General features: G+C 38.3%; 1 protein-coding gene across 2 annotated transcripts in view; it reads right to left on the bottom strand.

The window, feature by feature from the left end:
* Positions 1-5,483: 5,483 nt before the first annotated feature.
* The window catches only part of ccdc186 (coiled-coil domain containing 186), a 28,695-nt gene continuing 19,260 nt past the window's right edge, over positions 5,484-14,918 (bottom strand). For both annotated transcript variants that reach the window (XM_023341549.1, XM_023341550.1), the window contains exons 15-16: positions 9,337-9,556; positions 5,484-6,214 (exon numbers count right to left, since the gene is read on the bottom strand). In XM_023341549.1, the coding sequence (XP_023197317.1) occupies positions 6,131-6,214; positions 9,337-9,556 (304 nt within the window). In that variant the 3' untranslated portion in view covers positions 5,484-6,130. The remainder of the gene's footprint in view (positions 6,215-9,336; positions 9,557-14,918) is intronic.

Here is a 14,918-nt window from a genome sequence, read left to right as displayed (position 1 = left end):
CTATTTTGTGTCAGTCTGCCACATGAAATCCTTCTAAAATACATTCTACTTGTGAAAAAGTTAAAGGTATAAATACCTCAACACTCTTGAAAACAGATGATTGATTTGGTTTCATAAACATTTAGGAAAACTAGATGCAGCAGTCATGTTTTAAAGCTGCAGTAAAACAATTAGGAAGCCGTGCGTTAAAACTTCACCTGAGGTTGTTTTTTTTTTTAAAGTTGCAGAAGCGATTCTGCTTTAAATCATCTGCTCTGACAGCGCAGTCGACCCCGAACGCTGCTGACATTGCCGTTTTAGAAGTAAGATGTACGACTGAGAAATTAGTAGAGCGAAGAGGGTTGTTATGCGTTTTAAACTTAATGTCCTGAATTATAAAAAACAAATACCAGAGGAGAAAAATGTACTCATTTTCTTTTATTCCCTGGAAACACAGTATGTACAAACATCCAGAATAATTTTTTTTTTCTTTAAAAACATCTCATCTTTTTACAGGGCCTATCTACAAATGCATATATTATAATCACAGCTTAAATACGCCACAAAACAGGAATGGGGGAAATCGTTGCAGAACAGCAAATTCCGTTCTGCGAATTTGCCTCATTTATTTATTTATTTTTTCCTTTTACAGATTGGCACATACTGAACACAATTTTCTTCATAAAACATGATCCATTCATCCACACAAAGCTGCAGCATGGCTTCGTTTCAAGGCTTTCAAGGAACGCAGCAAATCTGGGATCAGCGAATACCCAGCCTGATTTGAAGGGGAGGCAGGGGAACAATCTGAAAAAGCCCATTAGAAAGCCTCTGAGAGTTGCGGGCTTAATTGGAATGCCCTGTGCCAGTCTGTTGCATAGGCAGCTCTTCAATTCTGCATAAAAAACAAACAGCAAGACTGGAAAAAAAAAACTGAGCACCTTGAAGGAGAATTCATCTGTGAAGCAATCCGCCCACTTTGCACAAAACAAAGCCAAAATTTAAGGCAAATTTTCTTTTTGTCTTAATATTAGTGTCATTTTGTTTCAACATGAGATTAAATTTAAGTTTTCTGCTGCCTGCAGGTTTTCAAATTGATCCTATTTGGTAAAGAAGGGAGATCGGATGCAATAAACGTGAAGTTCCATCAAATGCAGGGCAGTCGCCGCCGCAGCAGAGAGGCTTTAAGGTCTCTGTGACCTCAATAGCGAGACTTTCATCTTTATCTTTATTTACGTAGCGGTCCACTTTTGCATAGCCTCAGGGGAAATGGAGACAGGATCAGCCTGCAACCATTCATGTCCATTTAAAACAAGAAAACAAAAAAGGGCAGGCATATCTTTTGTAGCAGCTGCAGCAAATGAGATCAGATGAGGCGAGAGGAAACCGAGCATTGTGTAACAAGAGTTGCTCTTTAACCTCCATCTTGCAGGGCTTGAATGAGCACGCTAATATTGTTTTCTTTTTACAAAGAGCTGCAGGCGTGTGCATGCTCATGGTGGCAGGTCAACTCTGGAAGGAGAAAAACTGGCCTTAATGGTCCATCTAACAAGCCTGGGCAGCTAAAACATGTACACCGGGTACAGCCGGAGAGGTTTAAGAAGGCACACATGCATACTTTAAATATTCAAATGTCTCACAAACGAAGATAAAAACACTACACCAGCAGTCACAAAAAAACAAGTGGAAATGGATTGCACTTTGTCCCTGGATACTTTTTTGCATTCCTGAGCAGCAGCTACAAACTTCATGCTCTGCCTTTGATTCTTTTTCTATTCTTGATTTAATGTAATGGGGCTACAAAAAGAGAAAGGGAGCATACAAACATTGTCTATTTTCTCAACTAAACAAAAAAAAGTCACATCCTACACGGAGTGCAAATACACTTTTTGTGCTCAAAGTGTAAAACCAGGAATGGTGAAAATGCCTCAAAACATTTACACGTAAATGTTACTACAAATGTTGGGTTTAACCAGGACAGGTGTTTAGTGAGGATAAGGGGGAATAAAACGTTTGGCGAACTAATCACTTCAATTCCTTTTCAAAATTAGAGGTAGGCATCTTCATTTTGGATGAATCCCGATTAGCCTTTACCAGAAGCTAAAGCTAACAGCTAGCTTCGGAGGGGGCCTTGATAAAAGCGGACTCCTGCCTTAAAACAAGGACAATCTGAAAAATGTCGGACTGGTTCATAAGATTTACATTCTCCCAGCTTTTAACGCGTTAGTCGTGTTTGTGTTCATTAGTTTTTTACGTGAAAACTGATAAAATATGTATAGAGGACACGGAAGTTTGAGGCGGTGCGCCATAAATTACATTCCTGTGTGAAACGCGCACAGAGTGGAACCTGTCAAGTGTTTCCAGGCAGGTTATCAGGCGGATGAAAAAAAGATATTTAATCATACTTAATACTTAAGAACTTTAATTTAGAAATGGCGTAAAATAAAACTTTATTGGGTTCAAGCTTCAATTCGCGTTGTAAGTGTTCGAAGTTGGCTGGAGTGTTAGCATCTCGTCCTAGCCACTAAAAGGCTAACTAGTGTGACGGAGTTACGACTTACAACCCCTGGCAAAAAGTATGGAATCACCAGTCTTGGATGAGCACTCATTCAGACATTTCATGCTGTAAAACAAACTCAGATCAAAAACATGATACAATATTAAGGTCGTTCCAAAGTGCAACTTGTTGGCTTTCAGGAACACTCAAAGAAATGAAGAGAAACTATTGTGGGAGTCAGTGAATGATACTTTTATTGACCAAGCACAGGGAAATAAATATGGAATCACTCAATTCTGAGGAAAAAAGTGTGGAATCACTCAAATTGGAGGTAGAAAAAAAAGGACACACCCAGTCTATTTCCTTTCCCTAAATGGACACCTGCCCCAGATTAGATGTGCCCGTTAGTGTGCAGTTCAAAACACCTGCAGTCATGACACCTTGGAGGGCTGCTGGACGAAGTGGAGTGGTGAGAACCATGGCTCCAACAAGAGAAATGTCCCTTGAAACAAAAGAGAGGATTGTGAAACTTCTTGAGGAAGGTAACCCTTCACGCATGGTTGCTAAAGATGTGGGCTGTTCACAGTCAGCTGTATCCAAGATATGGACCAAATACAAACAGCATGGAATGGTTGTTAAAGCCAAGCGTACTGGTAGACCAAGAAAGACATCAAAGCGTCAAGACAAACAACTTAAGGCCATTTGTCTTGAAAACCGAAAAAGTACAACTAAACAGATGAAGCATAAATGGGAGGAAGTTGGAGTCAATGTATGTGACCGAACCGTAAGAAATCGCCTAAAGGAGATGGGATTTCAATACAGGAAAGCTAAACGAAAACCAGCATTGACACCTAAACATAAAAGAACGAGACTCCAATGGGCTAAGGAGAGGCAATCATGGACTGTGGATGACTGGATGAAAGTTGTCTTCAGTGATGAGTCAAGAATCTGCATTGGACAAGGTGATGATGCTGGAACTTTTGTTTGGTGCCGTTCCAGTGAGATTTATGAAGAGGCCTGCCTGAAGAAAACAACCAAATTTCCACAGTCCTTGATGATATGGGGCTGCATGTCAGGCAAAGGCACTGGGGAGATGACTGTGGTTAATTCTTCTATCAATGCACAAGTTTACATTGACATTTTGGACAGTTTTCTCATCCCTTCAATTGAACAGATGTTTGGTGATGATGAAATAATTTTCCAAGATGACAATGCATCGTGCCATCGGGCAAAAACAGTGAAGGCATTCCTTGAAGAAAGACACATTCAGTCGATGTCATGGCCTGCAAATAGTCCAGATCTCAACCCAATTGAAAACCTGTGGTGGAGATTGAAAAAAATGGTCCACAAGAAGGGTCCAACCAGCAAAGCTGATCTGGCAACTGCTATCAAAGAGAGTTGGCACCAAATTGATGCAGAATACTGTTTGTCACTCATCAAGTCCATGCCTCACAGACTGAAAGCTGTTATAAAAGCCAAAGGTGGTGCAACTAAATACTAGTGATGTATTTTGAATGGTCTTTTGTTTATGCGTTTTTCATGATTCCATACTTTTTTCCTCAGAATTGAGTGATTCCATATTTATTTCCCTGTGTTTGGTCAATTAAAGTATCATTCACTGACTTCCACAATGTTTTCTCTTCATTTCTTTGAGTGTTCCTGAAGGCCAACAAGTTGCACTTTGGAACGACCTTAATATTGTATCATGTTTTTGATCTGAGTTTGTTTTACAGCATGAAATGTCTGAATGAGTGCTCATCCAAGACTGGTGATTCCATACTTTTTGCCAGGGGTTGTATAACCTTTTAGTTATAATTAGACTTGCTTCAAAATTCCCAAACATTCCCTTAAGAACAAAAATTTAAAACTCACGAGGATAATAAAAACTACAACTCAGATGTAATGAAATTAAAAAAAAATACATATTATTTAAAGGAAGAAAAAAAAAATTACATTCATCGTGGGAGAATTAAAGACCAGCTGTACATTCCAACCTTTCATTTGACTTTAAGTTTAATCACAGACTGATTCCAGCTTAATGCAGCTGAAGAGCAGGTGGTGTTATGATGCCGGCTACAGGGGAACATTGCAAAGATGCTTCCTGAAATCTGCCACCTTCGCCACACAGATGAGAGGTTACGTTGCTCCACTGGCCGTACATGCTGCGCAGGGCGGAGGCAAAAATAATAATAATAATAATAATAATAATAATAATAATAAACAGAAGAAAAATGCAGCAGTAGAACTCGGGTTCTCCTAAAATAAGCACTGATCTGCTTTTGTTTTGTTTCGCTTCAGATGTTCAGCTGAGTCAGCAAAAACATATTTGGCTTATTTTTAGAAAGACTTCATGGGATGCTGCTGCTGGCCATGACCGATTCAGTTTAGTTACCTTCAGGATTCCTACACGTCTTTGGAAAGAAATACATATTCTATCAGACATCTTGGTTCTTTAGATTCATTTTCAAATTAAAAAGTATTAAAAGTTTATATTTTATGGCAGACATTTCTACAATTAAAGGGTCTTAATGGGATGGAAAAAAGGACACAAGGAAGGAAGAAAAGTGAAGAAGGATGCAAAGAAGGCGAGGGAAGAAAGAAAAACCACAAGGAAAGAAGGGACGAAAGGAATAATGAATGAAGGAAGGAAGGACACAGAGAAGGAAGGAGTGGATGAAAATAGGAAGGAAGGAAAAAAATAGGACACACGGAAGAAAGGAAGGAAAAAAGAAGGATTGACAGGGAGGGGAGTAAAGAAGGATGAAATAAGAAGGGATGAAAGAAAGAAAACAATAGACAGGAAGAAGGGGAGGAAAGGAGTAATTAGGGAAGGACATGGAAGGAAAGAAATTAGGACAGAAGAAAGTAAGGGAAGAAGGAAAGAAGTGAGGAAAGTAGTAAAGAAGGAAGTACACGGGGAAGGAAGGAAGGAAAGAAGAATGAAATAAGTAAATAAACAAGGGAGGGCACAGGGAAGGAAGGAAGAAAGGAAGTGAAGAAGGAAGAAAGCAAGAAAAATAGTAAGAAAGTGGGATGAAGTGAGGAAAGAAGAAAGGATGATACATAGAATAAAATAAAATAAAATGGAAGGAAGTAAGAAAAAGGGCACAAGTAAGCATAGAAAGAATAAAAAGGAAGAGGAACAAAATACAGACAGAATTTTATGGCACAGAGAAAAAATGTCAGAGAAAAACCATTTAAAAACGGGTCAGGCAATGAAGTCTGAAAATAAAAAAAAATCTTAAGCTCTTCTCTTTTCATATTAATCCACACCTGGAAAAATACTAAAACCAAATTTCACACTTTCTTTCCAAAATTGATAGGAAGCCTGAATTGTTTGACTGGCAATTAGCTTCCACTGAGGTTTAGCTAAACATTCACAACAACACGAGGAGGAAGTTCAAGTCCGAAGAGCCCGAAGAGTTCTCTTGGCAAAGCTTTGGGGAGGAAAATGTGGGCCAGAAGAAAAGTTCTCGTGTCGGGGTCTATAAATAGAGGTGGCACAATGTGGATGGAGTAGCAACGGTTCAAGTAAGCTCAGACATTTCCTCCAAATAGACAGAAACGGTTCAAGAGGTCCCACGTCTCACTGGCACTTACGATGCTCTTTCATTCGTCGGGAATAGAAGTAGAAGTTGCTCAAGTAGTTAATTTTCACTTCTTCCTGACTCCGTCTGCGGGATTCTTCTGCTGCTTTATCAGTTTTTCGATCTCGGAGCCCAGAGTCTGCAGATTCTCCTGCACAAAAAGAACAAAAAGAAGAAAGGAAGTTGGTGAAAAAACACAAATGTATAGAAAATGTTTTACATGTTGGCAACAGAAGCTGTTTGTGGAATGATAACAATCAGACCTGGAAACTGCAAAACTCCATAATTCCTAACAATAAGAGTGAAGCCTTGATTTGCCTTTTGTCGGAGCATTTTTTGTTTTGTTTTGTTCTGTTATTGTTCTCCCAGTGAAATACTTTTCATATCATTACTCCCCGCTTTGTGCCAATCATCCTTCGTTTGCTGAAAGGGGGAAAAAAAAAAATCTCCACCAGAAGATACTCCTGCACATTATTACAATTACTGTTCACATTCGGGCTCTTGGGTCGGGAGCCTGGAAGATTGACACAACAGGAAGCTGATTGGCTGCGAAATGTGAACATATTTATCAAAGCTCGTGCCCACATGGTTTTTAGAGAAGCTAAAGCTGTGACAATGCATGCAGACGGGATGATGACATGTTCTGAAAGGGTGGCCGCGACCGAAACCACATGGAGGGCTGACACTCTTCTGACCACAATCTCAGAATCGTGTCATATTATAACCAAAAATATTTACTTTTTATTGGGATTTTCACACATATAGGCTAAATTTGTCATACAATATCGCACTTCAAGCTACGTCAGTTTTTCACATTGGATGGAAAATGTCTGGACATAAATTTTCAAACCTCGCTAGAGATTCTTAACTAGATTTATGTCTGGACTTTGACTAGCCCACTTTACGGCACTTAACTTTTGCTTTTAAAAGCAATAAAGACGTGCTAGCTTTAGCAGTTTTGCTGGGTGTCCGGAGCATGCAACATGTGTGCAACATTTCTAAAATGAATGACACCGCTCAGTGTAAGGAATATTGTTTTTAATGAGGCGTTTTTAGCAATATCTTTGCTTTATTTGGTGTTATTTGTAAGGAAAGTTGTTTCATTTGAAATTAAATAAAATAAACAAATACTGTTAATCAATAACTATTGAATACGCATATAAATAAATGTGAATAAATATAAAAATGAACAAATACTTTTTAATGGGAAGCTTATTTTGTCAATGAATCAAAAACAAAACTGACTTAAATAAAAGTCCATTTCATTTTGTAAGTAGCATTACAAAATAAGTGTCACAAAACAACATTATGAAATAAATAATGAATAAATATTTAAATAAATAAATCTGTGATCCACAAAATAAGCCCCCCATTATAATTTTAAAAATACTTTTTTATTTCATTGGTCCATTTATTTTACTTGATGGATTATTTATAAATTATCTCACAGTTTTTATTTATTGAATTATGAAAAAAAAGACAATTTAATAACCAAAAGAAAAGGTAAGTAAATTAATTCAGTTAATTTGCTAACATCTACCAACTGAAGCCTTTCTTGTTAGTTTGAAGGGAGAATCAGGAGCAAGAAGGGAGAAATTAACCAAAAGAATCATTAATATTCTGCTTTAACAGCTGCAGCATCCTTCTGTCTTCTGGGCTGATGTGACAGAGGGAGGGCTGAACAGCTGCGCTTAGTATTCTGGACAAAGACTAATCTCAAAAAAAGTGAAAGAGAAAAAAAAAAAGAAGCCCGATTTTCAAAAGCCTTAGAAAAACCTGAGCACGGCTTCAAAACAACATTTGTGCATCTCTGCAAATTAGCTGGACTGCTGACGGAGAGGGATGACGCATCCTGTTGTCCGCTGAATTTCTGAATCTGACCCTCCGACTCGAGAGGACTGAAGCTGTTTTAACCGCGATTAGCCGGGACCACTAATGGTTTCATCGATCTCCGACAGCATTCAGTCGTTCACACGTCGGTCAATTGTCTGCTAAGCTAACGCTCCCCGTGCTTCATTCAAACGGATCTGTTAAAAGTGATTTTAAAAACAAAACATTTTGTTATTGTCTGGAGATTAAACGGTTCATTTTGTGATGTGATGTGAGATGCTTACTGTAGGAAACGTAGGAGAAAAAAATGTTTAAGTTCTTCATGATCCGAGAGATCTCCATCGTTCTAGACATTTAAAAAAATTAAAATAAAAAAATCATAATTAATTTACAACAGAAATTACTGCTGAAGGAAGGAAAGAAGAAAGGACAGAAGGAAGGGAAGATGATATAAGGATAGAAGGAAGGAAGGATGATGAAGAAAGTAAAGAATGAAGGGAAGGAAGGATGGACATGAGAAAGGAAGAAAGGAAGGAAGTTGTGAGGAAGGAAGGAAAAAAAGGTATAATGAAGAAAGTAAAGAATGAAGGGAAGAAAGGAAGCAAAGAAAGATGCGAGGAAAGAAGGAAGGATGGATATGAGGGAGGAAAAAAGAAGGAAAGATATGAGGAAGGAAGGAAGGAAGGAAGGAAGGAAGGAAGGAAGGAAGGAAGGAAGGAAGGAAGGAAGGAAGGAAGGAAGGAAGGAAGGAAGGAAGGAAGGAAGGAAGGAAGGAAGGAAGGAAGGAAGGAAGGAAAAAAGGAGGAGAAGGAGGGAAAGGGAGGACAGGTGGATGAACAAATAAAAGGACTGATGGATGGATGGATGGATGGCCAGATGGATAGAGGGATGAATGGATGAAAGGAGAGAAACGACTTTCAGAGAACTGGTTCTGATTCAGACCTGAAAAACATTTCAATCCTATTCCAGACTTTTCCAGGTTGAATAAAACTATTGGTGAATAAAAAGTAGCTGAAAATCGCCCATCAATAAACAATAATCAATATGAAACCCCATATTCATATTGATTATGAAACAGTGGGAAAACACTGACAGGTGGCCAGTCAAGCAGAGGATCTTCAGCCCAAAGTTTTCTCTCACTAATTTCACTCAGATACTAGAAAAAAAAATTTTTTTTTTCAAAAGGTTACTCAAGTAAATGTAACTCTGAATATGATACATTCCCATACTTAACTGATAATTATTTCTCTAATTGATTCATCACGATTAATCGTTTCAGCCCTACAGTCGTGAACAAGCGTCAAGATGGGCGGAACATGAAGGTGATGCAATAAATCCAAGGTTAGAAATAAATACGCTCACATCATGGGCACTGAACCAGACCTTCATTCAGCTTCTTCCTCCTCTGAGGAGTGACGTGAGGCACGCTGGGGGGAAATTTACCTTCAGAGTTATGTTCTTCAGCAGCGTGTCCTCCAGCACTGCCTGCAGCTTCCTGTTAATCTCCAGAGACAGGTCCAGGGTCAGGCCGCTGTCCGCCGGGTGGGAGGTGTAAAGCGACGCCATGATGCCTCCCCGCCGGCTGAGGTGGGCCTTGTTTATATCAGAGGCCTCTGATGAGAGGGCCCCTGACTCCTCTCTTAGCACGTAGCTCTGGATAATCCTGTGGGCAGCAAAAAGAGGAGTAGGGAGGGAGGAAGCGATGAGTCAAACCTCTCTCTGATAAAAGGGACGAGACAAAGCGAGTGCGTGGCGTCGGCTTGGGAAGAAAATTGAGAAAAGTGAGGTTTCACAGTTAGAGAGCAGGGAGCTTCAACAGAGCAATAAAGCATTTTGTAGCAGCAGAGGCTGGGGGAACGTTATGGGAATTGCTATTCCGGGAGGGATCGCTTATCGGACCCGTGCGTGCCGGAGATATAGTTAGAAAGATTATTACTGTGCTTGTTGGTCAGAGGAGCAAAGGTAATGAAAATGGAAGAATTATAATAGACTGCAGTGATCAATTAATCATAAACTGCATGTTTCGGTTTAGGGGCAACGGGATAAATCTCCACGTACCCAATGCGGTTACACCGCAATAACAACACGGTTTGGAAGTTAAGCTAGTAGCTCCAAACTTCCTGTTTCATTTTCCCCGGAGAACAGCCGAGTTTCTATTAACCATAGAATCGCACAAACTGGAATTACGAAAAATAAATTCATTTACTGGAACACTGGAAATTTTAAAAAAATGTTTTTCAGTGTTTTTTTTACACGACAATGAGCTACTTTTTCAGCTGCGTCAAAACTACGAGTCGTTATCAATCAATCAATCAATCAATCAATCAATCAATCAATCAATCAATCAATCAAGTGTATTCAATCTAGGCAGCTCAATGTGCTTTAGGCTACATAATAAACACAAAATTACAACTTTATAAAGAAAACACCAACAATTGGATGTTGCTCCTGGCGAACAAGACAAAGAGGGCGACAGGAAGTGGTAGAGGATGATGATTTTTAATGACTTATCGCCTGAACAAACTTATTCACATCTGATTTTTATTGCGTTTCTTACTTAATTTTGTGTTTTTTTTTACATTAGTAGAATATTGAGAGAATTTTGCGCACATTAGATATGACAATAATTTGAAGACAGTCTTACATGCAACCCAAAACAAAAAGCTATTCATACGTGTGAATTGACGTGAGCAATCTCAGACATAAAGATGGAAAAAAAAAAGTTCTGTATTTAGGACTAAAACTGCAAAACTCCTTCCCGTCTGCAGCTCAGCTAAAAAAAAAGGAGTGAAAATAGGAGAGGAGTTCATCATGAAGTCCAACAGAAAAGGTCAAGAATCTCCTGCTCTTCAGATGGTTCAACAATCAATATTTTAAAATCCGCTCGAACCGGCACGATGCCTTTCAGACACGAAAGACTGGAAACAACCAGTCTCCACCACTGGTGTTGTTCCAACTCCAATTCTGGATGTTTCAAAGGTGAGGATGAGCCCAGAAAGACCTTTTGCTGAAGAGACGTTGACGATTTTTACACAACAATGACAAGCTTCAGTCAGGTATATTGGGAGTTTTGTGATGCACCAAGACAAAGTAGTGAATAATTGTGAAAATATCAAATTGATTGAATTTTTATCATTTTTTCTGTTTCGGTTAATTAAATTTTTTTGTTTTTCACCAATTTGTTTCCATACAGAGTGACTTGAGTCCACCCAAGAACATTTTCTTTTTTGACAAATGCGTTTTATAATTTTAATCTATGTTCATTTTGAATTCAGGTCAATTCATTTAAGGAACGATTGAAATAAAAGCCAGTTTTTTAAAAGATATTAGGATATTTTTGTGATTTCTATTTATGTAAGGAAAAAAAAAAGAAGTGGAAATCAAATTTTGGATGCAAAAAAAATTTGGAAATGTATTTTTATTTTTTTTTTTCTTCGGAGAGTTTTTTTGCGGCGCTAGTGGCTCGTATTTTTTGTACAGTAGGCAGACAGGAAGGAGGGTGAGGAGAGGGGGGAAGACATGCCGTAAAGGTCGTCGGGACCGGGAGTCGAACCCGCGACTTCCACGTCGAGGACTAAGGCCTCCAAACGTGGGGCGTGCTAACCCCCTGCGCCACCACAGCACGCCCCGGAAATGTATTTTTAAGCCATATCACCAAGCTGTAAATCGGATTAGCTTGGTTTGGTTCTGAAGAAGAGAGGCCAAAGACTTCAGCCTTTATATATGTGAAGCTGGTGGAGATATAACCAATAAAGGTATAAAAGAGTGCGGGAGACAAACGCACACCATGAATTTTTAGATTAAAAAGTAACAAAAATATTCAAAACCAATTATTTTCCTTCCGCTTCACAAGTTTATACAACTTTGTGCTGGTCAGTCACATAAAAGCCACCAGAAATTCAATGAAGTTTGTGATTATAATGTGACAAAAGTTCAAACAAAAGCAGCGGTTTTAATATGTTTGATACTCAAAGATAAAGAGTCTCCACTTGTTTAAATTTCTTGAACGAGACAAGCAGTCAACAAAAACATCTTCATTTGCAGTTCAGGGACCAGAATCGTCTCATCACCTCTCACAGGTATATTCTGATCTGCCTGGAGGCAGAGAAACATCCCCTAGGGGGAATAAGCTTTGCTTGGTTTGCATACATCTGGTCATAGCCGGAGGCAGCAGACAAAAACAAAAGACAATAAAAAACACCCAAACAAGACAAAAAGGGGGAACTGTTTCACATCAGGTTATTTAGATGAACTAGATTGGTGTCCTAACAGTTTCATCATCTTCATCTCGAAACATGTTGAAGACAATCTTAGCTGAGCTGCTGCATGAGAAATATCACAAACCAGACGGGGGGGGGGGGGGTTGTAGATTTCAAAGTGCAACATGTAAACAGAAAACTCACTGCTACGATAATTAGTTTGCAGAGCTGTGATCAAAGCTGGAGAATCGGTGTATTTTCTGGCAGCGCAGCAGGGAAAGTCAACAGGAAGGGAGACTACAGTATGTATGAAGGTTTAAGGAAGAATTAGAGCAGAGGAGGGTCAAACTAATACAAAACAATCACAACAGGAGCAACTACTACAGCTACTATCATCCACTACTGTTTATCTAAAAAGTGAACTATAATAAATTATTTTTAAAAACTGTCACTAAATAATACACAGACCATTTAAAGTGGTTTGAATCTTTAAAATAGAAGCTTCACTGACTGTATAAACATCGTCATTTCAGACTCCATTGATCTAATATGTCTGTGGTATCCCAAGGTTCTGTCGTGGGCCCGGTATTTTTAATAAATGTATTTTTTTTGCTATGTTTTCACTCAGTTGGACAGACCATTAATACATTTTGTAAACTAGTGCAAAAATGACATTCAGATGGTTGGAAATAAGTCAGATGGAGTCGTCTGATCAGGCAACAGTTACGACTTTTACACTTAGCAGTAAAGCCAAACTTGAGATTTCTCTTGCTGGCAAATCAGAAACAACTTGTTTGAAATGGTAATCATTTAAAAAAATTAAGATACATTGTGTCAAAACAGGCAGTTTAACATTTATTTTAAAAAAAACTCCACAGCCCTCCATTGCCTTCAGCTGGCCCAAAACTCTGCAGCAAAACTGAACCAACAGAAGAACTTGCATAACTCCTGTTTATTTCAAATTCTTTTAAAAATCCACACTAACTTTCAGTGCTCTGAGTGGCTAAGCTCTTTCCTATATCATGGAATTGTTAAAGCCACATCCTCAAACCAAAACTTATTCATAGTCGCCAAGGAGCAGATATAAAACTGGAGGGGATTGCAATTTTCCACACAGTTGCTCAACTGTGAAACGGCCTTGCTTTGTCTTAACATCGTCTTGGGAGTCTGGACTCATTTAATAAGCAGTGGAAGACAGTAGTTCACTGTCTTTTTAAGCAGGTTTTAATTAAGGATGTTTTAATGTCTTTATGAAGTAAATGTGCTAAATAAACATAACTTAAAACTTGAGAGCAAAAAAAAAAAAGTCTATGTACTTCAAACTAAGTGGCAAATGTTTTGGTACAATGACAATTTTTCCTCCCGAATAAAAGAAAAGATGGATTCCAATAGTTTGAATTTACACAATATATGTATCTCAGTAACAAAATGGATGAATTTTACATATATTGGCAATCTTGGAAGAGATTTACACAAAAGCAGGATTTTATTATTCCATGCAAATAATGTGGAGGTCACAACAGGGATACGCATGCAGATGCCTAAATCTGACTCATTCTGACAAGAGGACGATTATATTTAACATGCAGCTCAAGCAGTTAATCAGCTACTTCCTGCTACAGCATGCAGCCACAATCTGTGTGATGAAAATACTGTCCCTCAGAAAAAATTAACTGAAGATTGATCAACACAAACCTAAAACCCTGCAGCTGAGAAGCGACTTAACGACTGAAGCAAATACAGGTGGAGCGTAAGTCAGATTATCATCACAAAAAAGTTAATTTAAGCAATTGACATTACTTACTGCACTACAAAAACAAAATCTTATCAAGTATTTTTGTCTAGTTTGTAGTGCAAATACTAGGGGTGATTTTGTGTTTTGCAGTGTAACATTTATTTAACGTTATTACACAGAGTGAAGCGTTAATGAAAATGAAACTCCTTTTCTTTGCCAACAGAAAAGTACTCAGTACTTGGTCGGAGTTAATTTTGCATGAATTAGTGCATCAATGCAATCGGCCAGAGGCTCTGCTGAGGCGCTAAGGAAGCCCAGGTTGCTTTTAATAGTGACCTTTAGCTTCTCTGCATTGCTGCCTCTGCTGTCTCTAATAGATTCCAGCATTCGGTCAGGTGAGTTTGTAGGTCAGTCAAACACAGCGATACCATGGTTATTAATGCAGCTAGTTTTGGGAATGAGAGTGTGAAAAATGAAGTCAATGCCTCCATATGAAGCTGAAATTTTGGCTGGGATGACTTTTGAATTAAGAAAAGCAGGGTAAATAATCAAGCAACTTTGCCTCTTGGTGCCTACCAACTCTTCCTCCTAACTCTGACATTAAATTCCAGATAAAAGGCAAAAATTATTTATGTAAAGGCATATTTTCCTTCCACTCAACTTTCAATTAAAATGCTTGGACGCAAAACTCTGAACAGCGGACGTCTACTTACAATGGAAACCAGATATTTATATAAACCAAATAAAAATACACACATTTTTTTCCTCACCGTCTGATTTGAAATCAGATTAAAACTTTCTTGTTTTAGCTCAGTTAGAATTATCAAAATTGCTATTATTTGCTAAATGTGTAAATGTCTTTTTATTCAGTGTATGTATATGTCTTAACATAATTTTCACTGCTTCTGTAAGAAATCACACCCCTTTCTTATGCAGTAAAGATTCATTTTTCTGACCTTTTCCTTCCTCTTTCAAAACTAGTCTTATATAATATTTTAAGTTTTCAGAGAAAAAACAATTTTGAGCTCTCAGCTGTACATCATAACAAAGGAATAAAGCAATACATGTTTGTAATTTTTACTCTTTTTGTA

Source organism: Xiphophorus maculatus, chromosome 10 (genome assembly GCF_002775205.1).
Source record: "Xiphophorus maculatus strain JP 163 A chromosome 10, X_maculatus-5.0-male, whole genome shotgun sequence".
Classification (NCBI taxonomy): domain Eukaryota; kingdom Metazoa; phylum Chordata; class Actinopteri; order Cyprinodontiformes; family Poeciliidae; genus Xiphophorus; species Xiphophorus maculatus.
Note: the sequence above shows the minus strand (reverse complement) of the source record. Positions and strands in the feature narration are given on the sequence as shown.